The sequence below is a fragment of the Zonotrichia albicollis genome, chromosome 27, assembly GCF_047830755.1.
Source record: "Zonotrichia albicollis isolate bZonAlb1 chromosome 27, bZonAlb1.hap1, whole genome shotgun sequence".
NCBI classification, from domain to species: domain Eukaryota; kingdom Metazoa; phylum Chordata; class Aves; order Passeriformes; family Passerellidae; genus Zonotrichia; species Zonotrichia albicollis.
This window is the reverse complement of record NC_133845.1, coordinates 2,247,504-2,269,960: the sequence shown is the minus strand read 5'-3', so window position 1 is coordinate 2,269,960 and position 22,457 is coordinate 2,247,504. Positions and strand designations below refer to the sequence as shown.

At 53.0% G+C, this 22,457-nt stretch overlaps 1 protein-coding gene across 7 annotated transcripts in view; it reads left to right on the top strand.

The window, feature by feature from the left end:
- Positions 1-5,610: 5,610 nt before the first annotated feature.
- NECTIN1 (nectin cell adhesion molecule 1) overlaps positions 5,611-22,457 on the top strand; it is a 99,764-nt gene continuing 82,917 nt past the window's right edge. For 2 of the 7 annotated variants that reach the window (XR_012577060.1, XM_074527777.1), the window contains exon 1: positions 5,628-6,411. Coding sequence is in view for 6 of the 7 variants with exons in the window: in XM_074527777.1 (XP_074383878.1) it covers positions 6,330-6,411 (82 nt within the window). In the remaining variant the exon portion in view is untranslated. Of the gene's footprint in view, positions 6,412-22,457 lie in introns of all 7 variants that reach the window. The other 5 variants (XM_074527775.1, XM_074527776.1, XM_074527779.1 and 2 more) reach the window with 5 other exon arrangements.

Here is a 22,457-nt window from a genome sequence, read left to right as displayed (position 1 = left end):
GTTTGCATTTTGTTCCTGAGGCCTCCCAGCTTCTCAGGAGGAAAAATCCTAAGGAAAGGATTTTCCATAAAAAGATGTCTGCGACACCTTCCCTGTCACTGTCTGTGCTCACAGCAGTGATTGTGCTCAACTCACTCCAGGATTGCACCAAAAATTCCCACATCTGGCATGGATTTGTTAGCTTGATGCATTGGAGCTGCTGCAGAATTACACCCTGCATTGGAGCTGCTGCAGAATTTCGCCCTGCCGTGGATCTGGCCCAGCTCCAAGGTCCCCAGAGGGTGGCAGTGGCTTTGCCCTGCTGATGGCAGGGGTGGCTGCAGGAGCACAGCTCCCCAGCCACAGCAGCTCTGCAGCCGCAGCATCACATTCCGCCTCTGGTGGCACTGCCGTGACAGCCTGCAAATGAGACAGACCCTCCAAGCTCCCTGTGTGACCCCGAGATCAGGCCCCAGCAGGGCTTATGCAGAAGAGAAGCCTATTTGTCCAAGCACAAACAGCAAAAGGCTTATTTCCACTTGTACATTTGCAGCAAGCCCTGATCCCGACTCAAACCCGGAGCCGAGCGTGTCAGAGAATTTCCAGGGCAGACAAATCCTCTCTGGGAGCTCTCCCTCATGGATGGCTGCACAGCAGCTCCTGACACCCCATCAGGAGGCTGCTCCCACCCTTGCCTGGGGACTCTGTGTCCTGCCTTCCTCACATGGGCACTGCCAAGGCCCTGGGGATGGCAGGGCACAGAGCTGCTCAATAATAAATGATATTTTCTGATACAGTCACTGCTGCTCTGAACGAGCTGTGCCTGTGCCTCTGCGAGAGAATTCCCCTTGCCCGACCTCATCAGCGATGCCCTTTGAAGTGTTCCTGCTGATTCCACCCTCTGCCTCTCCTCTGCTTTCCCTTTCCCTGTGGATGCTGTGCCTCATCTCCTGCCTGCCTCTGGCCCTCATGGACACGCTCACACACCGTCCCCAGCGCTTCGTGTGCATGCAAGAGAGATCCTTCAATCCCTTCTTCCATGTCAGCTCCTTCTGGGAAGACAGCAGCTCCTTCCTGGAGGCGTTTCAGGGCTTTGATGAAGGAATTATTCCCTGCTGATGGGAACAGGCTGACACAGAGCCCACAGGAGCCGCTGGAGTCCCCAGCATTGCTGGCCAAACCTTGTGCCAGTGGTTGTTGTTTGCATCACTCTTACCCATGCAAGACCCCCAAATTCCATCCCAAATTCCTCCCCTGCATTGAAAGCCCCTCACTCCAGCCCTTGCCGGGCATTTCCAAGCCCACCAGCCTCGCAGTTCCAGCTGCTTTCCGCTGGAAATCCCTGGCAGAACTCATCCTGCTTCCTGCGAGGCTGGGATTCCTGATCTCCCCCGGTTTCTTTTCTCCGTGTATAATGAGGATTACGGTTTAATTCCTGCCTCACAAGGGGGTGCTGTGGGGATTGCCAGGGTTAAGGCACTCAGCACAGAAAGGCTCTTACCAGCCCTTCAGCAGAGGGGCTCAGAGAAAAAACCCCACTGCTGTTTGCAGCCTGCTCGCAGCTCGCATCAGCTCCCATTAACTGGGAGGCAATTTTCTCCCCAGTTCAGACTTAATTCCTCCTCTAACTGCTGGCTCTATCCAGAGAACAGCAGGGCAGCAGCGACTATCAGCGCTGAATTGCCTTTTGAAATGGGAAGTGCGAGCTGCCCGTGCAGAGCATGTGTGCTGTGTGTATGTGAGCCCATGCAGGAGGCTGCACCAGGAGAGCTCAGAAGTGAAGCCAAGCACGGAATCAGCTCGGGAATCCCTCTGCACCCCTGATCCCCCGTTGCTGGCTGCACCACAGACGCATTATGTGTGTTTACAGATGAAAAAAGCGAAAAATAAAACCGGTGCCGGCTTTAAAATTCTGCCGAGCGCAGCCTTCTGCACTGATTCCAAATGTTTATAAACACGGGAGTTAATGTAATCAGCACTGCAGCAAATACACACCAGGTACACGGCACAGACAGGAGCGTCAAACGCGCTCCCAGCTCGGAGTGACAGCTCTCTGCTGTGGGCTCTGCAGCAAACAAAAGCAGCTGAAAAAACCCCACCGAGGAATGCCTGAGAGAGCAATCCCTCCTCCTCCCCTCCTTCCAAGACTTTCTGGTAGTCAGAGCTGTAAAAATCTCAGAGAAGGTGTCCGTTCCCACCGAGCCTTTCAAGTGGCAGAGGGAAGAGGCCACTGCTTGGGAAGGCGCTGGGGGAATTCCTGGCTCCATCCATCAGCCCAGCCCCGGTTCTGTGCTCATCCCACAGCATTCAGGAGCTGCTTTAGAAAGATTTGGACGAGACAATTCCAGGAACTGTTCCACCCTGGGGAAGGATGTGCATCAGTTTGCCAGGGAAGATCCCATCCAGAGGAGCTGTGCCAGTGCAGAACCCTCAGCAAACCCTCATCCAAGGGAGTTGTGCCAGTGCCAGCCCCATCCCAGCCCCATCCCAGTCCCATCCCAATCCCTGCCTGCTGCCCAAGCCCACATTTTCCAGTGGGAAGGGTTTGGGGAATGCTTGAAAGAGCAATCCCTTCCCTCCTCCTCCTCCCCTCCTTCCAAGACTTTCTGGTAGTCAGAGCTGTAAAAATCTCAGAGAAGGTGTCCACTCCCACTGAGCCTTTCAAGTGGCAGGGAGCCACTGGGGAGGCACTGGGGGAATTCCTGGCTCCATCCATCAGCCCAACACCAGTTCTGTGCTCATCCCACAGCATTCAGGAGCTGCTTTAGAAAGATTTGGACAAGACAATTCCAGGAACTGTTCCACCCTGGGGAAGGATGTGCATCAGTTCGCCAGGGAAGATCCCATCCAGAGGAGCTGTGCCAGTGCAGAACCATCACTGATCCCTGATCCAAGGGAGTTGTGCCAGTGCCAGCCCCATCCCAGCCCCATTCCAGCCCCATCCCAGCCCCATCCCAACCCCTGCCTGCTGCCCAAGCCTACATTTTCCAGTGGGAAGGCTTTGGGGAGGTCCCATTCCAGCAGGTTGCTGAGGAGACGTTACCTCACACAGCAGCATCAGCAGAAAACCCCGGTGCTGGCAGAACTGCCAAAATGCTGGGAGGACAAAACACTGCAAGCCTGTTGTTTTCTTTTTTCTTTTTTTTTTTCTTTTTTTTTTTTTTTTTCCCAGCCAAATGTTGTTTCATGCTCTAATGGTGATTTTCAAGAGCAATATTGGCGTGACAACTTATGTAAGTGTGGGCCAAGTTTCTACACCACTTCCAGGGTCTGTGCCTAAACCTGATTTCACAGGGGTGCACAGGAAAGGTTTGGATCTCTGTTTTGCCACTTAAAATGAGACTTTTGCCACCCCTAAAACCCAAGAGAGGGTAAATATCACAGTTTTATAAATTGTTTTCCTTGGAGAAGGTGGGGTTCCTCACAGCCCAGGTGGGTTGGTTTTTTCTCTCCTTGTTTGCAGTAGAACACATTTAGAGATTTATGGAAGGGATTTCTGAGTTTCACAGTGGTTCATGTGTTCCTGCAGCAGGAGCCTTGAAATCCCCTGTCTTATCACTGCAGGGCTCCTTTCCCTCATCTCTGGCTGAGATGAGTTTTAGGAACTCACTGTTGTGAGGGGTAAAACAAGTAAAAAATGGGTTTAAACCAGCTGATGTAGCAAAGCAGCTCCCCCAGCCCCTCAGAGGCCATGCACACAGAGACCTCCCCAAATTAAAAACAATATAAAGCATGATGCAATTAAATATGTTACATATTATGATCTTCCTCCCCTAGAAATAACAAAAAACTGCCAAACCAGAGCATTCTGCTCCTGCCTCTCCTGCTCATGCACGAGTCCCCCTTGGGCTTCACGGAAATTTTGGTCTCACAAAATGCTGCAGAACAGGGGCCCCCATGGCACTGTGTAATAAATCTTAGAAGTTAACAGCCAGAACTGTGCCAAATGTGATGGGTTTTGCTTTGTGCAGGATCATGAAAATAATACATTCTGGCTCAGTAAGTCAGGCCTCATGCACCAGGGCTAATGGTCCACTGCTGCTGCTGCTGCTGCTGCTGCTAAATGGATTTACATTTTTGTCTCACATGGTTGAGGGCTGTGATTTGGGCAGCCAAGGCCCCAAGGCTCTGTGAAATCTCCCCAGATTTTTGAAGGGAAATGTGAATTTTCCCCCCACCTGAAATGCAGGAAGCTCAAAGGAGGAGAGTTGAGGTGTGGCTGCCCCATCCCATCCCCACATCTCAGGGATGTCAGCTCAGGTGCAGTGACAAGAAATGGGAGAAAGGGGAATGTGACACTGGGAATAATGCAAGCTGGAGCATTGTTAACGTGGGGAACTCCATGGTAACTCAGAGAGACCTGCCCAGGGGAGCAATGTCTCATCGGAGGTATCTCTTTAATGGAGTTGGGAAAGGAAATAATGAGATTTTATGGATTAAAACTGAAATTAGACAGATAAACACGCCACGGGCAGGAAAACCAAGCAACAACAAAGATGCTGGGATCTCCCCACGGCCTGCCTGCCCACAGGGATGGGGGTTTGCCCTCCTGAGCTCAGGTCTGCAGCTTTAGAGAGGAGGCAGGAGGCAGAGATCATCAGCTCAGCAGCCCCAGCTCCACAGGCAGGATGTCCAAAGGAATCCCAGCGGCCTTACAGTCTGCGAATCTATTAACTAAACCTCATTACTACGTAATAACTTTTGTTATTTCGGAGCAAACCTTGTATCTGCCTAATCCGCTTTGTTACAGAGCTGCCCATCCTTCCCTCGAACAGGAATTAACTTCTAAAGGAATTAAAAGGAGGAGGAGACTGCCGAAGGGGTCCTTAGGGGTATCTTTTTATAGCTGCTGGCTGCCCCCCCCTCCTTCCCCTTTCCCACTATGTGTGGTATCCTTCCCCACTGATTCCATCCTTTTCTGCCTGCCAGGCATTGATTTGTTCCCGTGTTGTTCTAATGGAGCTTGAAATCAACATGACTTTGTTGTTGGTTGTTGTCATTGTTGTTCACATCTTTGTTTGGGGTTCAGCATCCTCGCAGAGGCCGGGGCAGCTCAGGAGCCGGCTTTAGCAGGCTGAACACCTCCTTGGCGAGAGATCCACAAAGGCTGGCTCTGTGTCCGCATAATAAAGGCTGCCACAAAGCGCAGCGAAACCGCTGCCCCCTCCTCCCGCGCATCAGTTCTTGTGCCAGCGCTGAATCCCCTCGCTCATCGGCGCACACAGAGGGTGGCTACAACAATCTCCTTATTCCAGCAGGCCCCAGGAAAGCGCTGTGGTGTCCCCATCCCAGGCGTTCCGGAGCGCCGCTTTATGTCCCGCGTATCTCACTCACATCGCGCAGGATGAAAAATGCGTTCGGTCGGGGCGGTCGGTGGGTGCCGGGCGTCCGAAAGGAATTCAGGACCGGCTCAAGAATTCAGGAACAGCCCCAAGTCCGCAAGCGAGGCAGGAGCACCTCCGCCAACCCACGGCGAGGCGCCCTGGGCTGCTCGGCGAACAAAGCCCAGCTGCCGCCAGCTGCCAACATCCGGAGGGGCGGGCGGCGAGCCCGGCCGCCCGTCCCGCCCTCGCCTGGCCGCGCACGGCCGGCAGCCGCGGCCCAGGGAAGGGTTAACGCTGCGCCCTCCTTCCTCCGAGCGCTGACATCACGGGGCGGGCTCCTCCCGCCAGTGTGTGCGTGAGTGCGAGCGCGGCCGCCGAGCCCCGCACCGGGCACCGCAGCGGGCACCGCACCCGGGCACCCGCGGCCGGCCCGGCCCCGCGCCCCCCGCCCGGCCATGGAGCGCCGCGCCCGGCCCCGCAGCGGCAGCGCCTGAGCAGCGACAGCGGGGCCCCAGCGCAGGGCGGGCAGCGGGCGGGGGCTGCCGAGCCCCGCCGCCGGAGCCACGGCACCGCCGCAGCCCGCCGAGGGCTCTGCCTCGCCGCTCTGCGCTTCTTTTGCCTCCCCTCTTGCTTTTGGGGTTTCTTTCGCTTGATTATTTTTTTTTTCTCTCAATTTTGTTTTTCTCAATTTTTTTTCTCCCAATATTTTTTTCTCTCGATATTTTTTTTTTTGAATCGCATTTTCCACCCCCCTCCCTTCTCCTCGTCGCTCGCCCGGGCTCTGCGGAAGGAAGCGCCCGCACTGCCCCGCGGCCGGAGCGCCCCGCGCCCGCCCCGAGGGGCCCCGCGGATGTGCGGATCCCTCCCGCCCTCTCTTTGTCCTCACCCACCTCCCATCGTATTTTTATTTTTATTTTGAAATTTCATTTTTTTCAAGCAGACCTGAGCATCACCGCGGGCTGGGAGGGTGGGGGGCCCCGCGGCGCTGCCAGACCGACCCCTGCCCATCGCTCTTAAGGAACTCTCATGGCTTCACGGCCGCAGACAAGTTGCCGTGCATCGTGGTGGACTATCGGAGTTTGCATCCTGGCAGCCGCGCTCCTACCAGGTGAGCCGCTCCCCGGAGGGCGCTGCGGGGCTGGAGGCAGCCCCGGAGGGGTTTGCGGAGTGCCCGTGCGGGAAACGGGGTGCGGGAAGGGTGGGATCGGCGTTGTGGGGTGCGGAGCAGGTGTGGGAGCATCTGTGCGAGGGTGGGAGAGGAGCCGGGGCCGGTTTCGGCGCCGGCTCGGCTCGGAACAACACGCTCGTTTGTTTTGGAAGCAGCTGCAGGCAGCGGGCTCCGGAGCCCTGAGAGCCGAGGCCGTTTGTTTGCTTTTTGGATGGAGCGGCGTCTAGCGAGGCGCAGCAGCAGCCAGGCTTCCCCGGAAAGGCAGCCACGAGGCTGGGCAGATGTTTCGGGAGGAGAGACGGGAGGGTTTGGGCTCTCCAGCATGCCCAGAATCCCCGCTCCCCTCCGCACACACTTCCCACGGGCTCTTTAGCGGAGGGGCTGGACCGCTCCCAGCTTTCAGCGCTTCCTTGCGCTGCCTCTGAGCTTGGCTGCCTGATGGCATCTTATTCATCCCTTTGGTTCCGATCCATCCCTCGCCTTCTGATCCGTCTCTGGAACGGAGATGGGCAGAGATGCGCCTCTCCCCGCTCGCTGGGGAGAGCAGAGCTGTCCGTGTGTCCTTCCCTGGGCTGGGAGCTGCCCCGGGCTGGGCACAGCGCTGGGGAGCGGGCGAGTGACCCACTTTGGCCACTGCCCTGCGGGGACTCATTTATTATTCCGCTCCAGTGCAGAAGGGGTTAATGCCATCCTGGAGGGCTTTCCGCGAGTCGGAGCCATGGAAAGGGGATCGGCAGTCTGCGTTCGCAGCTTGTGAATGAGCTGAGAGATGCAAACAGAGCCGGGGTTTTGCCTTTTCGGCGGCTGGGGCTGGAGCGCGGGCACGGCAGCGGATCCAGCCTGGGCTGGGAGCTGCAGCTGGGAAGTTGCGATGAGGACAGGGTGGAATTGCGTCCTCTCCTGCGATATTGGGGCTGGGGCAGCGTCCCAGAGGAGCGGCCAGGCTGGCTGGGTCGGGACTCTGAGATATGAGCGAGGTCTCGGCCATCAGGGCCCAGAGTTCCCTGGCAAAGACGGGGATGCGATAACATCAGGACACGGGAGATCAACAGATCCCAGCGGCTGGATGGGTCTGGTTAAAATGAATGGAAGGGAGGGGGTGGCGGTCCAGAAACCCGGGAGGCTGTGAGAGCGAAAAGGTTCGCAGGGCGATGGGAAAGCAGGGCCGGGTGCACCTCGGTGTCCCCAGGACGAAGGGATCTGTGTGCATCGCAAACAGAGGTGACGGAAGGGACAGCCTCGGGCTCCCCGCGCTCCTCTGTGCTTCAGGCAGGTGCCTGGCTGCGCTCTGGCTCCTCGCAAGGAGTCTCGGAACTTTCCATGCCGTTCTTCAGCTCATCCTCCCCCCAGAGCCCCGGGCAAAGGCGCTGGAGGGGCAGCAATCCTCTGCCTGAACCAAAGGACTTTGTGCTCCCCTGGGAGCTGCTTTCACCAAGGAGACACGCAGTGACCCTGACACAGCCTGGCATCTCACCTTGTCCTGCCAAGAGAGACTTCTCCTCCTGTTTTTGGCTGCTCTCAGGGCTGTGCTGCCAGCAGCAGCTCCTCTCTTGCCGCTGCAGCAGCGTGGCAGTTTGTCTTGCCCTGTCCCGCTGACAGCTCTGCCAGGACAAGGCAGTGGTGCATCTCGTGGTGCCTTGCCAAAGGCGGGGGACAGCCAGCTCTGCAGTGTTCCAGCAGGATCAGCTCCCCAAAGCCTGGCCCTGAGCACAGTGCCCTGCAGCCTGTGTGGGCGACACTCTCGGCCCGACCTGTTCAGTGGTGGATGCACCACAGCTGCAGGAGGGGCTGATCCTGGGTATTAAATATTCATTCATTCATTTATTTGGTTCATTTGGGTGCTCTGATGGACCCAGAGCTGCAGGGAAGGAGCAGCACAAAGCAGAGGGTCTTTACCAGACCCCATATAGTTCCTTGAGTTCACAATTTATTTTGCCAAAATCATATATATACAAAATACACATATATATGTCATATAAACATATACAAAGCTGTGTATATATATGTTATATATATAAAATATATATAACATATATATATAATATATATGTTATATATATAACATATATATACGTTATATATATATATAACGTATATATATGTTATATATATGTTATATATATAACATATATATACGTTATATATATATATAAAACGTGTATATATATATATATATATATATATATATATATATATATACACACGTTTTATATATATATATATGTAAAAAAGTTCAATTTAAGCTTTGAATTCAGACAAGCTTGCTTAACAAGGAGAGGAAACTCACGATCCTCTACTACAAGTGAATTAGTAGCTATGGACTTGTTGGAAAATGTGTTTTTTGTACCCAGCACCCAAAAAGGATCAGAGCAGTGCCTGCTCTCTGGGAAACCTTTCATGTCCAGCTGATCAATGCTATTTCATTCTGTTCCCACCCACCTCCCCCTTCAGATAATGTTAGCTTTTTTTCCCTTTGCTCTGATAAGGAAATTAAAGTTCTGCCGCTGTAAAAGCTGTAAGGAGCCTGGTATAAAAGTCTGCTTTACAAATTATCTTTAATGTGAGTGGTTCAATCGCCCAGAATGGATTCAATTCACGGCTCCTGCAGCCTTCCCTGCCCATCCATTTGGAACCAGGTATCAGCTCACGCTCCACTCGAGATATTGATATCAACAGGGGTTACAGAGGGCCGTGGGGGAAGGGGAGCAGAGATCCCAGGCGCAGCCTAGGAACACTTGCAGTTCAATTTGTGTTTTACAAACCTTAACAATCTGTCTGTTTGTCCCCACCATGGAGCCACACGGAGCGGAGGCATCACCTGTGCCTGCTCCTGCCCCTGCTCCCAAAGTGCTGCAGACAAATTCCTCTCTGCCATTGCTGGGCTGCCTCCTGCTCTGCCTGGGAACGCTCTGCAAAGCGCTTTGAGATGCTCCACGGGGGATGGAGAGCCTCCGAGGTGGCTGGAGCTGCTTTGCCACGGGGTTTTTCCATCAAAGGAGCATTGGCTGAGCCGTGGTGACCCGCAGGGCTGGGGTCAGGCTGGGCTGCAGCTGGAGGGAGGGTTCATTTCGGGGAGCCACAGCTGGAAAGAGCCAGAGCGTGTCACTGCAGGATCTGCTCCATCTTGTACTTTTAATATCCCAAAGTAGCTTCCAAAATGAAAAAAAAAAAAAAAAAAAAAAAGTTGCCAGAGTCTCCTTCAGTCCTTCAGCATTTGGGCTGAGCTCTTGGCTGTCATTTTTTTCTTCCCCCGCCTCCCAAAACTCACAAACAGCAGCATCAGGCTATTTCAGGCAGCAAAAACGTGTCTTTGGCTGATTTTTTTTTTCTCTTTGAAATTCACTTAAACCGACCAGTCGGGTTTTAGCCTGGAGCTGCTGAGTGTGTCAGCGTGGGTGAGGCACCAGGCTGGGGCAGATGCAGCTCAGCCCATGAGCAGGGGGTGTTGGAGGATGATCTTTAAGGTGCCTTCCAGTCCAAATCCTTGTGGATTCTGTTGGTAGAGGATCCTGAGTTTCCTCTCCTTGAATTCAAACCTTAAATACAGCTTTATATGTGTTTATATTTATATATATATATGAATTTGGCACAATGCAAAAGGAGCTACGTGGGGTCTGGTGAAGACTCTCTGCTTTGTGCTGGTCCTTCCTTGAGATGCTGTTTGCCCCCTGAACCAGCAGCGTTGGTCAGGCAGGAGCTCCCAGCCCTGTCCCATCCTCAGGGAGATTCCAGGGGCTCATCCAGCAGCAATTCCAGTGCTCAGGACGAGCTGGTGGGCAGGAGATGCTGGCAGAGCCTGGCACATCTCTCCTTGCATCACCCCTGCTGCTCTGGGCTGCAGCTGCAGCAGCCACAAAAGCCGAGCTAAAGGGAGGCACCACGGGGCTCCTTTGAGCAGGGCTCACACCTCGGCTGAATCACGGCAGGAACCTGATGAGCAGGTTGGCCATGACCTGCTTCCCAGGCTGCCACCGGCACCTCCTGCCCTCTGCCAGTGCCACCAGGCTGGGGACAGCCCGGGGCGACAGCAGCAAGGGGCCCTTGCCCACCTCTTCCCACCTGGGGAGTCACACAGCACTGCCAGGATGGGGCAAGCACTGCAGGGAAAAGGGGATTTATCACAGAATCCACAATGGTTTGGGTTGGAAGGCATTTAAAGGTCGTCTTCCTGCCCCCTGCCTTGGGCAGGGACATCTTTCACAAGACTGGTTTGCTCCAAGCTGGGAATTTTGGGAAGAGCTGGAATTGGGATATATGAGAGCAGACAGGGATGGGGCAAGCACTGCAGGAAAAAGGGGATTTATCACAGAATCCACAATGATTTGGGTTGAAAGGAACCTTAAGATCATCTCTTCCAACGCCCTGCCTTGGGCAGGGACATCTTCCACCAGACTGGTTTGCTCCAAGCTGGGAATTTTGGGAAGAGCTGGAGCTGGGATGTGTATGACCAGACAGGGATGGGGCAAGCACTGCAGGAAAAAGGGTTTTATCCCAGAATCCACGATGATTTGGGTTGGAAGGAACCTTAAAGATCATCTCCTTGAACCCCCTGCCTTGGGCAGGGACACCTTCCCCCAGACTGGTTTGCTCCAAGGCAGGAATTTTGGGAAGAGCTGGAGCTGGGCTGTGTGAGGGCTGCAGGGGTGGGTTGGCCAGCGCTGAGGAGCATGGCCACAGTCCTCAGGGCTGCCAGGAAAGGGTTTGAATATTGCAACATCCTTGCTGGAGGTGCTGATGGCTCCTGCTCGGTCCCTTTCAGAGGCCAGCCAGGCTCATCAGTGCAAAAAGGCAGAAACAAATGAGGGAGGGACAAAGGAAGGTACTCCGGTCTCACAGCCCCTGGAGATGTTGCTTTTTCAAATCACGTCAGATTAAATCAGGGCAGCTCTGCTGAAGGGCGAGCTGGTGCTGAGCCACTGGAGCAGGGACCCGGTTTGCACTGGAGACACCTCTTTGTGTTAATTACCAGAGCTCAGCGTGGAGATTTGCCAGCTCTGAGGTTCCAGGGGAAGGTTTGTTTCACACACATCAGCAGCTCCAGGTGAAGGTTTGTTTAAGGAATGAGAGGTCTCATGCCACAGTTCCTCCTGGCTGTATTGAACCATGGATGTTCTCCCAGGTGCACTTTTTGCCAGGATTAGCCCAGGCTGCATTGAGGCACAACCCAGGGTTTTCAAGGGGAACTCCCTGGCTCCGGAGCAGAAGAAAATCTGCTCAAATGACCAAGAGGAAGGAAGGAGTTTCCCCTCTGTCCCCACACTGGGTTCAACGTCCCTTCTGAGTCACAGGGAGAAATGGGAAGTGAAATTCACAGCACGTGTTGCTGTCTGTGCCCTGTGCTGTGTCCCAGCTCCTTGGGGACACGTGTGGAGCCCAGCTCCTGCTGCCACCAAGGGTTTGTCCTGTCCTTAGGGGGGCACAGAGCTCTCCTGTCATGCCAGCAGCTTTATGGGGTGCTGGGCATGGTGGGAGGAACTGACCCGACCTGATGAGCCATCTCTCCTCCATTCCCCACCACAAAGCCGTCCCTGCAGGAGGTTCATAATCCTGCCCTGACGTTACTGGGTGTGATGCAAGCTGGAAGCATTTCTGAGCATTATCCACCCAGCTCTCCTCTCTACTGCAGGCCTGCCCTCCCTGCTCTGAGCCAGACCAGTGGGGGACTGGTGGAGAGCACTTCAGCCCAGGTGTGCAGGGAGGAGAGCCCAGGAGAGGCAGGAGCAGGGAGATTCTCCTCCCTGGATGTTGGACCACAATGAAGGGGTTTTCTGTCCCCCATCCCAGCTTATTTGCCTTTCTAGCTGCAGGAAACTGCCAAGTGCTTCCATCTGCTCCCAAGCATGCAGGGATGCTCCAGATGTGGTCCAGGACCTGCAAATCACATCCCTGCCTCGGAGCAGCACCAGGCACCAGATGGACCACCTGGCTGGGAGACAGCAGGTACTCCCAAGCCTGCTTAGGCAGGAGGACTCAGCCTCCACCTCCCTCCCCTGCAATCAGGACGGTTTTGAGGCTGTTTGGATTCTCCTGTGGAAGATCCATCCCTCTTCCCTCCCTCTATGCTGGAGAGGGGCATCACGAGCACGGCCAGGAGTGATGGAGGGTCCTGCTAGCCAGGGCTGACATGAGCCTTTCCAGAACATTCCAGCACAAAGGGCAGTCTGTGAGGCGCCCAGGGGGCTGGAAAGGAGGGCTGTGTGGTCACCTGGGAGCAGAACCAGCCCTGTGCTGTGTGTGGCTGCTGTGGTGTAGCTGTGCCATGTGCGTGCAGGGATTTCACCCAGGAACTGTCCTAGGAGTGTCTCCTCTCTGCTCTGAGGTTCTCACGTGTGCAAAACCGGGTTTCATTGCTTAATTCCATTCTTCTTTCATTTCCCTTTCAAGGGAGCACTTTGCACTGTCCATTTCCACAGCCCAAGGGCCCAGCCTGGGGGCAGAGCTCTGCCTGTGGGCTCTGATGGGCACAGGAGGCTGCTGTGACTCAGGAGCAGAGGGCTGCAATTAGAGGCTGCTGTGCTGAGTGCCCTGGCAGAGCCAAGGCTTACAAATGATCCCTGATGGGCAGAAGTCACAGAGTTTAATGGGAGAAGTAGGGGAGGAGAGAGGTCAGAGTTTCTGTCACTCCCTGCTCCTGATTTCTGTGCAGAGCAGCTTGGCACCGGATGGTTTTGCTGCCCTGTGGCACTGAGGGCAGGGGAGAGCAGCAAGGGAGGGATGAACCCTGCCCTGTCCTTGGGCAGCCTGGTGCCCGTTATCAGCTCTGAGTTATCAGCTCTGAGTTATCCCTTCTGAGTTCCCAGCTCGGAGTTATCAGCTCTGTGCTGTCATAACTCACCCAAACCCAAAACCATGGCCCTGATGGAGGCTCCCCTTGCCTTGAAGCCTCTCCTAGAAATAACCCTACAAAGCTGCAGTCAGGAGGACACTTTGCACTGCAGAATTACCTGCATCAAGCTCTGGCTACATTTTCCTTAGGAAGAGGCATCCAAGGGGCTTTACCCTGCTTTTTCTTGGGCTACACCATCAGCAGAGACCCCTTGGAGGCAAGCCCTGAGTCTTGTGCTGATGGCCTTCCTAACATGGGAGTGCCAAAACTAGAGGAAATATTAAGGATGGATAATCCAGATCAGTTTAAGGGCACACAATTAAATGATCTCCCCCATTCTGGAGGGGCTGTATTTCCTTTTTCCTGCCTGTCTCCTCACTTATGTTGTTCTGAGGGCTGGAACTGGAGGCAGCAGCAGATTTGGTGGTGCACAACTGCACAAGCTGCTCATTGCTGGGCCTCTTTGGGCTCTTCCCCTGGTCAGAGAGTGTCTGGGGGTTGTGCTGGAGGAAGGGACATCTCTGGGCACAGGGCAGAATTGGGGCTGTGCCCCTTTGTGGCTGCTGAGGATCGGGGATGTGTTGCATAGCAGCATCCCTGCCATGCTGTAATTCGTATCAGCTGCCAGTTTCCATTGGATACAGGACCCCTCTGGGCTCTGCCAGGCTCCATGGAGTGCTGGATGTTCTACTTGGTGAGTTTATTTTCATGTGCGAGGTGCTGAGGGGAAAAGGGCAGTGGTGGATCTCCTTCCTCCAGCTCAGCCCCCCAAAATCTGGGTCAGGAGCTCTCTGTGGGTGAGTTTGGTGCAGAGGCTTTTCCCAGTGATGGGGCTGAGCTTTGCCAAATTTACCTGTTCAGATTCAGTGAGAAGCCAGGGAAAGATCCAGTGAGAACACAGGGAAAGATCCAGTGAGAACACAGGGAGAGATTCAGCGAGAACACAGGGAAAGAATGAGTGGGAACCCAGGGAGAGATTGAGTGAGACCCCAGGGAAAGGATCAGTGAGAACCCAGGGAAAGAATCAATGAGAAGCCAGGGAAAGGTTCAGTGAGAAGCCAGGGAAAGAATCAACAAGAACCCAGGGAAAGATCCAGTGAGAACCCAGTGAGAACCCAGGGAGAAATTCAATGAGAAGCCAGAGAAAGATTCAGTGAGAACCCAAGGAAAAAGGAGCAGGGATTGTGGGGATCTCCTCTCAAAGGAGTGATTACAGTGTTCTGATCCTTCCAGGAGGTTTCTTTGGGGATTTGTTGGATGCTGGGATGGGTGTGCTGGGAACCCCTTTAGTAGGAGCTGGGTGGGAGGGAGGAGGAAGGCTTGGGCAGAGCAGAGTTTGTAGAAGCAGCAATGTTCTCTGTGCCTGAGGATGGAATGAGGAGCAGGACTGAGGACAGGGAAGGCTGCAGTGGTTGCAGGGAAAGGCAGAGCCCTGGCAGTTCTTATCTGGGGTTCTCCAGGAGATCCAGGCTGGAGCTCTCACATCCTGCTCATGATCAGGCAGCTCTTTACAAGGTTTCCTGAATATCCACCCAAAAACCAGAGGTGTGCCCACTCCAGCTCTGTGTTCCACTCCAGGAACACTGGCCTGGCGATCCTGCCCATGCTGATCCATGGATTCCCATCTCCAGGGCTGGGACATCCCTGGGACATCATCCCAGACACCCAGTGAGCAGGGACAGGGCAGGAGCCGCCCCTCAGGATTTGCATTTGCTGCTGATTGACTTTGGAGCTGGAGCAGCAATTTGCCAGTGATGGAACCTTTATCCCCCGACTCCCCCAGTCCTTCTGGGAGTTTGATTTCTCAGCTCACAACAGAATGGTGGTGGTAGCAGTGAATTCTCTGGGGCTAATATTGCCAGCTAGCACACTATAGAAAGAAAATTCTTTATTTGTTGGCGTGGCAGGAACAGACTTTGGAAAATGTACCCTGATTTTTAAATACCCATTTCGCCTGTGGTGTAAATACTAAAATGGGTTTTTTCTCTCCCCCCTCCCCTCTTTCTCTCTCTCTTGGAGTTTAAAAATATCGCCAGCCTGGGGAGGTGCATCTTTCACTGAGATTTATAACGGCTGCTCTCAAGTGATCTGGAAAATGAGCCTCCCTCTGCCCCATCCAGCCTGGCACCTTCCAAGAATTTATTTCCTATATTTGCGCCAGCCTGAGAATACTTAGAGGCTGCATCTCCACCCAAGCACTCTAATTATTTAAGTTTTGTTTATGGCCACTCTCAGGGGAACTGGGAACGTCCAGGCTGCTGATCCCTCCCTGCAATGGGTAATTCAGCCCTGCATTGCTGCTGGGTGATAATGGCCAACAAATCACGGGTGCTGCACGGTTTGCCCAGGATGGATCACCCTGGCTCTGTAAATTGGCCAAGCCCTCAGGGCAGGGGTGGGGAGAGGTGCGGGGGCTCCTGTGTGGGCACAGAGCTCTGGGTCCTGCTCTGTGCCCTGTGTCCATGCCAGGCTGCCTTACCCACTGATCCCTGCTCACTGCTGCCTCTGCAGCCACTGGCAACCTGTGGCTGGGGTGAGGCAGGAGGCAGTGAGGAAGAGGAGGGAGGCTCCTTCCTGGGCTCTGCCCACCTCCCCAGCCAACCTGGGGCTGCCTCTGGTCACACCTGGGGCTGCACCCCCTGCCCACATCGCCATCCCTTCCTGCCTTGGGGGTTCAGGCCACCTTTCCCATTATCCTGCTCACCCCAAAGCTGAAATTTTGGCACTCTAGGGCTCTTTTCCCACATCCCCATCCCTTTCTCCCTTGGCGGGGTTCAAGCTACCTCTCCCATTATCCTGCTCACCCAAAACCTGGAGTTTTGGCAGTGAGGGGCTCTTTACCCATATCCTCACCCCTTCCTCCCTAGGGGTTTCAGGCCACCTTTCCCATTATCCTGCTCACCCCAAAGCTGCAGTTTTGCACTGAGGGACTCTTTTCCCAGCCCTGTGGCCAAGCTGCCCAGCCCCAGTGAGGTCTGGAGGAATCTGCAGTCCTGTGGCTGCCTCTGCTCCTGTCAGACTGGGTGATAAAGAGAGAGAGAGAGAGAGATTTTGATTACATTATGACAAGCGACAGAGAGATGGAGTGAGGGTTGCAGTCTGCCTGCTGTAATTCCAATTAGCAGGGGTGCTGTGGCCAGGGCCTGACAGGTGTATTGATCCCAAATCTGGGTGGGGAAAACCTTTCCAGGGGTCCCTGGGGCTGAGCACAGCTGTGGGACAGGGAGGGGAAGAAAAGGCTTTTTGTAATGGGGCACTTGAGCAGGTGGCTGCATTTCACCTTCCAAAATGCCACAGCCTGCCTGGTACTTGAGCTTTCTCCTGGATTTACCTCAAAATCTGTGCTGCAAACCCCCCCTGGGGTTTGTCTGCAGCTGCAGGATGAACAGGCTTCTCCTCAGTGTGTGCACTTGGAGTGAGTTTATCAGGACTCAGGCTCTTCCCTAGACAGAATGTACCCAAGTTAAGTAAATCAGCATGCAAGGAACAAAAGCCCAGGGCTGCAAGGCAAGGGGGAGTTTTCCTCTGCCACTTGAAGGTCAGAGCTGAGGCAGGCTGGCAGGGCTGTGGGCAGGCTGGTGGTGCAGATGCTGTCTCAGCTGCACCCTCCCCGTGGCAAAGGGGAGGACTCCAATTTGCAGCTTTGCAGCTATCGATCCGAGACCTTTCACTGCCTCTAAACCCACTTTGGAAATAAAAGGCTCAAATCATTCTCCTTAAGTACATATATTCTTTTGTGTTCTTGACATTTCCAACGCTGCCGTGCCCGTGGAGCAACTCAGAGCACCTCACTGGCAAGGGGAATATCTGCTGCCTCACAGCAACTCCTACCAGGCATGAATCAGCTCCTGCTTACAGGGAAAGGATGGCCTGGAGGGGATGGCAGAGCTCAGAAGGGCTGGCAGCGTTTCCTGGCTGTGCCAGCAGCTCCCTGGAACATCCTTGGCCAGCTCCCCTCACCTCTGTGTGCCTTTCCTTGTCAGGAGCTGCTGGGAGCTGTCCCTGTGCGCTCTGCTCACATTGCCCCGCGTCCGCAGGGTGCCCTGCACACCTGATCCTCCCTCAGCCAGGCAGGAGGCGTTTGCAGAGCTCAGGGAAAGGCGATTCTCCTTTATTTGGTCATTTTTTTCACGGCTGCCAGATGCAGGCAGAGAATTTGGAAGGCAGGAAATGCTTTTGCACGGATCCAAGTACAAACATTCTGTCAGAGCAAACACTGGGCTCAGTTTGTGGCTGCTCTGGGTGTGGGATGTGGGGCTGACATCATGGAGTTGGGTGAGCACAGCCCATTGCTTCCCTGCCTGCTGGAACCCAAAGCTCTCTTGATTTCTGCTGGTTTTGTGTTCAGGTCACCTCTGGTTTCCAGGACAGGAGGGTGAGAGGCGTGGGCTGGACATCTCAGCAATTCCCACCCACAGCCTGCACTGTGCTGTGACAGGAATGGCTGCCAGGGGTTCACAACCTGATCAGGGGGTTGAGGCAGGAAGGATGTCCTGCCATGGCAGCAGGTGACACCCATGGTGTCCTACCATGAGAATAGGTGACACTCATGGTGTCCTGCCATGGCAGCAGGTGACACTCATGGTGTCCTACCATGAGAATAGGTGATACTCATGGTGTCCTGCTATGGCAGCAGGTGACACTCATGGTGTACCGCTATGAGAGTAGGTGACACTCATGGTGTTCTACCATGGCAGTAGGTGACACTCATGGTGTCCTACTATGGCAGTAGGTGACACTCATGGTGTCCTGCCATGGCAGCAGGTGACACTCATGGTGACCCACTATGAGAGTAGGTGACACTCATGGTGTCCTGCCATGGCAGCAGGTGACACTCATGGTGTCCCAGCATGGCAGTAGGTGACACTCATGGTGTCCTGCTATGACAGCAGGTGACACTCATGGTGTCCTTCCATGGCAGCAGGTGACACTCATGGTGTTCTACCATGGCAGCAGTAGGTGACACTCATGGTGTCCTGCCATGAGAATACGTGACACTCATGGTGTCCTGCCATGGCAGTAGGTGACACTCATGATGTTCTACCATGGCAGTAGGTGACACTCATGGTGTCCTGCTAGGACAGCAGTGGGACACTCATGGTGTCCTGCTATGAGAGTAGGTGACACTCATGGTGTTCTACCGTGGCTGTAGGTGACACTCATGGTGTCCTGCTATGACAGCAGTGGGACTCTCCAGACCCCTGCAGCAGTTTTGCTCTTCCCAAAACCTCTCTGCACGGCTGTGAGCAGCATTCCTGGCACCTGAGCTGCCCCAGATAACAGAAACACCATTTCTTGCATGAGCAAGCACTTCCAAATCCCCGTGGTCCTTCCCCCAGGCAGGGATGGAAGCCAGGCCCACTGAGGCTCCCAGTGTGTCCCCGTGTGAGGCTGGCACTGATGGCACTGGCTGTGGCTGCCTCAGACAGCAGATGGGCTGGAACAAGTGTCTCTGTGCTGGAAAAGCTCTGAGTCTCTCTCTCCTGGGTGATGACGACTTCAGCCATATGCAAGAGAGTCTCTGGCATTCCAGGGCTGGGAGAAACTTCCCTGGGAAGAGCCACAAAGAGCCATTCTCCACTCTGTGGCCAAAGGAGGTGCAGGATTCATCAGAGGAAGGAAGGGAGGTTCACTTCCAAGCTCTGGAGAAGCAGCAGAGTCAGCAGCCTGCCCACGGAGTCTGTCTGCATCCTCCTCCTCCTCCTCCTCACCCTGCAGCCCCAATGCACCCCAGCACCCCGGGCTGGGAGTGTTCCAGACTGGGGGAGTTATTACAAAATCCTGGCCAGGACACACAGAGAGAGAGAGAGAGATGGAGGGTTTAAAGTTCGATAATTGTTAATTATTACCCAAGCTTCCCAGGAGGCTTTCTGGGAAAAAGACGTGGCTCTCATCTGCAAAGGTGTTCTGTGGAACATTAGTCTGTCCTGGCCACGCTAAAACCCTTTCACTCTGCTTCTTCCTGCCTCCTGTGGGATTAATAAAGTGCTGCTGGAGAGCTTCTTATCTCAGAGCTGAATAATGTTTGCAATACAGGGAGGGGAGGCAGCTGTGATCCGGGAAGGGAGGGAAGAGGAGGGCTCTGGGGCAGGGTGTGGGGCAGAGAAAAACCCTGGAGAGAAAAAGCACTAATACAGGCCGGGGGTACCAGAAAACCAACTCATTTCTGCATGGATTTAATATGAGGGTCTTCCACTGACACTGCAGCTTTGGACACACAGATTATAGTGAACTTTGGATAGAGCCATAAAGGACATGAGAGATTAGCAGAACTTTGCAAGCATTCCAGACACCAGCAGAAAAATATGTGTATATATATATCAGGGAACCTCCTGTGAAGGGGAACCCCCTGTGAAGGAGAAGAAGCCCCAAAAAGGGGTAATTATAGTGAGCTTTGGATAAAGTCATAAAGGACATGATTATCAGAATTTTTCAATCATTCTAGGAAAAAAAAATGTATCAGGGAACCCCTTGTGATAAAGAAGCCCCAAAAAGGTGTAATTATAGTGGACTTTGGATAGTCATAAAGGACATGGGTGATTATCAGAACTTTGCAAGCATTCCACACACCAGCAGAAAAAAAAAATTATATATATATATATATATATATATATATCAGGGAATGCCCTGTGAAGGAGAAGAAGCCCCAAAAAGGTGTAATTATAGTGAGCTTTGGATAAAGTCATAAGGGATACAAGGGATTATCAAAATTTTGCAAGCATCCCAGACACCAGCAGAAAAATATGTGTGTATATATCAGGGACCCCTGTGAAGGGGAACCCCCTGTGAAGGAGAAGGAGCCCCAAAAATGGATAATTATAGTGAACTTTGGATAAAGTCATAAAGGACATGAGGGATTAGCAGAACTTTTCAAGCACTCCAGACACCAGCAGAAAAAAAAAAATTATATCAGGGAACGCCCTGTGAAGGAGAAGCCCCAAAAAGGTGTAATTATAGTGAGCTTTGGATAAAGCCATAAAGGACATGAAGGATTAGCAGAATTTTTCAAGCACTCCAGACACCAGCAGAAAAAAAGGAAAATCAGGGAACCCCTTGTGATAAAGATGCCCCAAAAAGGGATAATTATAGTGGATAAAGTCATAAAGGACACGAGGGATTATCAGAACTTTGCAAGCATTCCAGACAGAAAAAAATATATATATTTATTCCTCCTGGAGGAAGGAGAAGAAGCCCCAAACGGTGCTGCTGGTGCTGCCGTGGCCCTGGCAGGCTTTGCTGCCCTTCCCTGTGTCCCTGCCCAGCTGGCAGGCAGCTCTGGAGCAGGAGCCCGGGGCCAGGGCCGCACCTGGGAGGCAGAACGGGCTCTGAGCTTCCCACGGTGTGGGCTGGAGCAGGTTGGGCCGGGCTGGGGCCCCAGGGCAGCACCCAGCGCCCCTGGGAGGGAGCCAGGGCTGTGGGGAGGGCAGGGAAGGGAAGGGAAGGGAAGGGAAGGGAAGGGAAGGGAAGGGAAGGGAAGGGAAGGGAAGGGAAGGGAAGGGAAGGGAAGGGAAGGGAAGGGAAGGGAAGGGAAGGGAAGGGAAGGGAAGGGAAGGGAAGGGAAGGGAAGGCAAGGGAAGGCAAGGCAAGGCAAGGCAAGGCAAGGCAAGGCAAGGCAAGGCAAGGCAAGAGGGAAGGAAGGCAAGGCAAGGTTTGGGAAGGGAAGGTTTGGGAAGGGAAGGCAAGGCAAGGCAAGGCAGAAAGGATTCAGTCCCCCAGCACCATCATCTCCCACCCTGCTTCCCCTTTCTGGCTTCTGAACCATAAGGAATGCTGCTTCCCTAAGCTAGAACCTCTCAGGACTCCATGGGCAAGGAAAACCCAGCCCCTCAGCACCATCCTCTCCCACCCTGCTCCTCCTCTTGTCACCCTGATATCTGGTGAAAAATCCCTTTGCCAGGATTTTTCTCCTGAAAAGATAAGAAGCCTCAGGAAAAAAAAAATATATATAAACAATAACTATCTGCTGCTTTGGAATATAGTAAGGGATTGTTTGATTAGTTCCAAGTGAGTTGTTTAATTTAATAACCAGTCACCATCAGCTGTGTTGGACTCTGAGGAGTCAGGAGCTTTCATTATCATTCTTCTTCTTCTTTTATTATCATTCTTCCTCTTGTCTAACCTTCTAAAGTATTCTTTTCTCTATTTCTTAAGTATAGTTTTAATATAGCATTTAAAATATAATATAAAAAATAATAAAAATATGATATGATATGATACGATATAATACGATACGATACTATATAATATAATATAATATAATATAATATAATATAATATAATATAATATAATATAATATAATATAATATAATATAATATAATATAATATAATATAATATAATATAATATAATATAATATAATATAATCAGCCTTCTGAAACATGAAGTCAAATTCTCTTCCCTCATCCTGGGACCCCCAGCAGCCCCACACCTCCTCAGCCCCTCTGAGCCCTGAGGAATGCTGCTTCCCAATCCCAAAATCTCCAGGACTCCATGGGAAGGAAGGCCTCTGTGTGACCCTGAGATGGGGACAGGGCTGCAGATTTCCACCATGATCCATGGGGGATTGTGTGCAGCCAAGGATGATGGCAACAGCTCCAAAACTGGCTCTGGACAAGCAGCGTTGCTGTGGGTTTTTCAGGAGAAAACAGGCTCGAGCAGCTGGGACAGCCTGTGCTAAAATTCCTAAAGAACAGCCATTTCTTTTTGTTGTTTCTTTTTCTTTTTTAATTTTTCCTTTCCTTGCAGCAGTTTCTTGATGCCTTCAGTGAGGGTGAGAGCCCCTCACCTGTGCAGGCCCAGACAGATTTGGAGGCTTTGAAGTGCAGCCTCACACTTGGTGTTTTTCTCCAAAAAAAGAGGAACCAATTCTGGGGCTGAGCACAGGGAGCTGCAGTTCTGCCTGTAAATGGGGTGAGGAAAGAGGAGGGGAAGGATGAAGTCAAGGATGACATGAAGGAAAAAGGGAAGGAAGAGGTGAAAGAGGAAGTAAAGGATGAGAGGAAGGATGAGGTAAAGGAAGAGGTGAAAGAACTCCTCTTCTCTTCTCTTCTCTTCTCTTCTCTTCTCTTCTCTTCTCTTCTCTTCTCTTCTCTTCTCTTCTCTTCTCTTCTCTTCTCTTCTCTTCTCTTCTCTTCTCTTCTCTTCTCTTCTCTTCTCTTC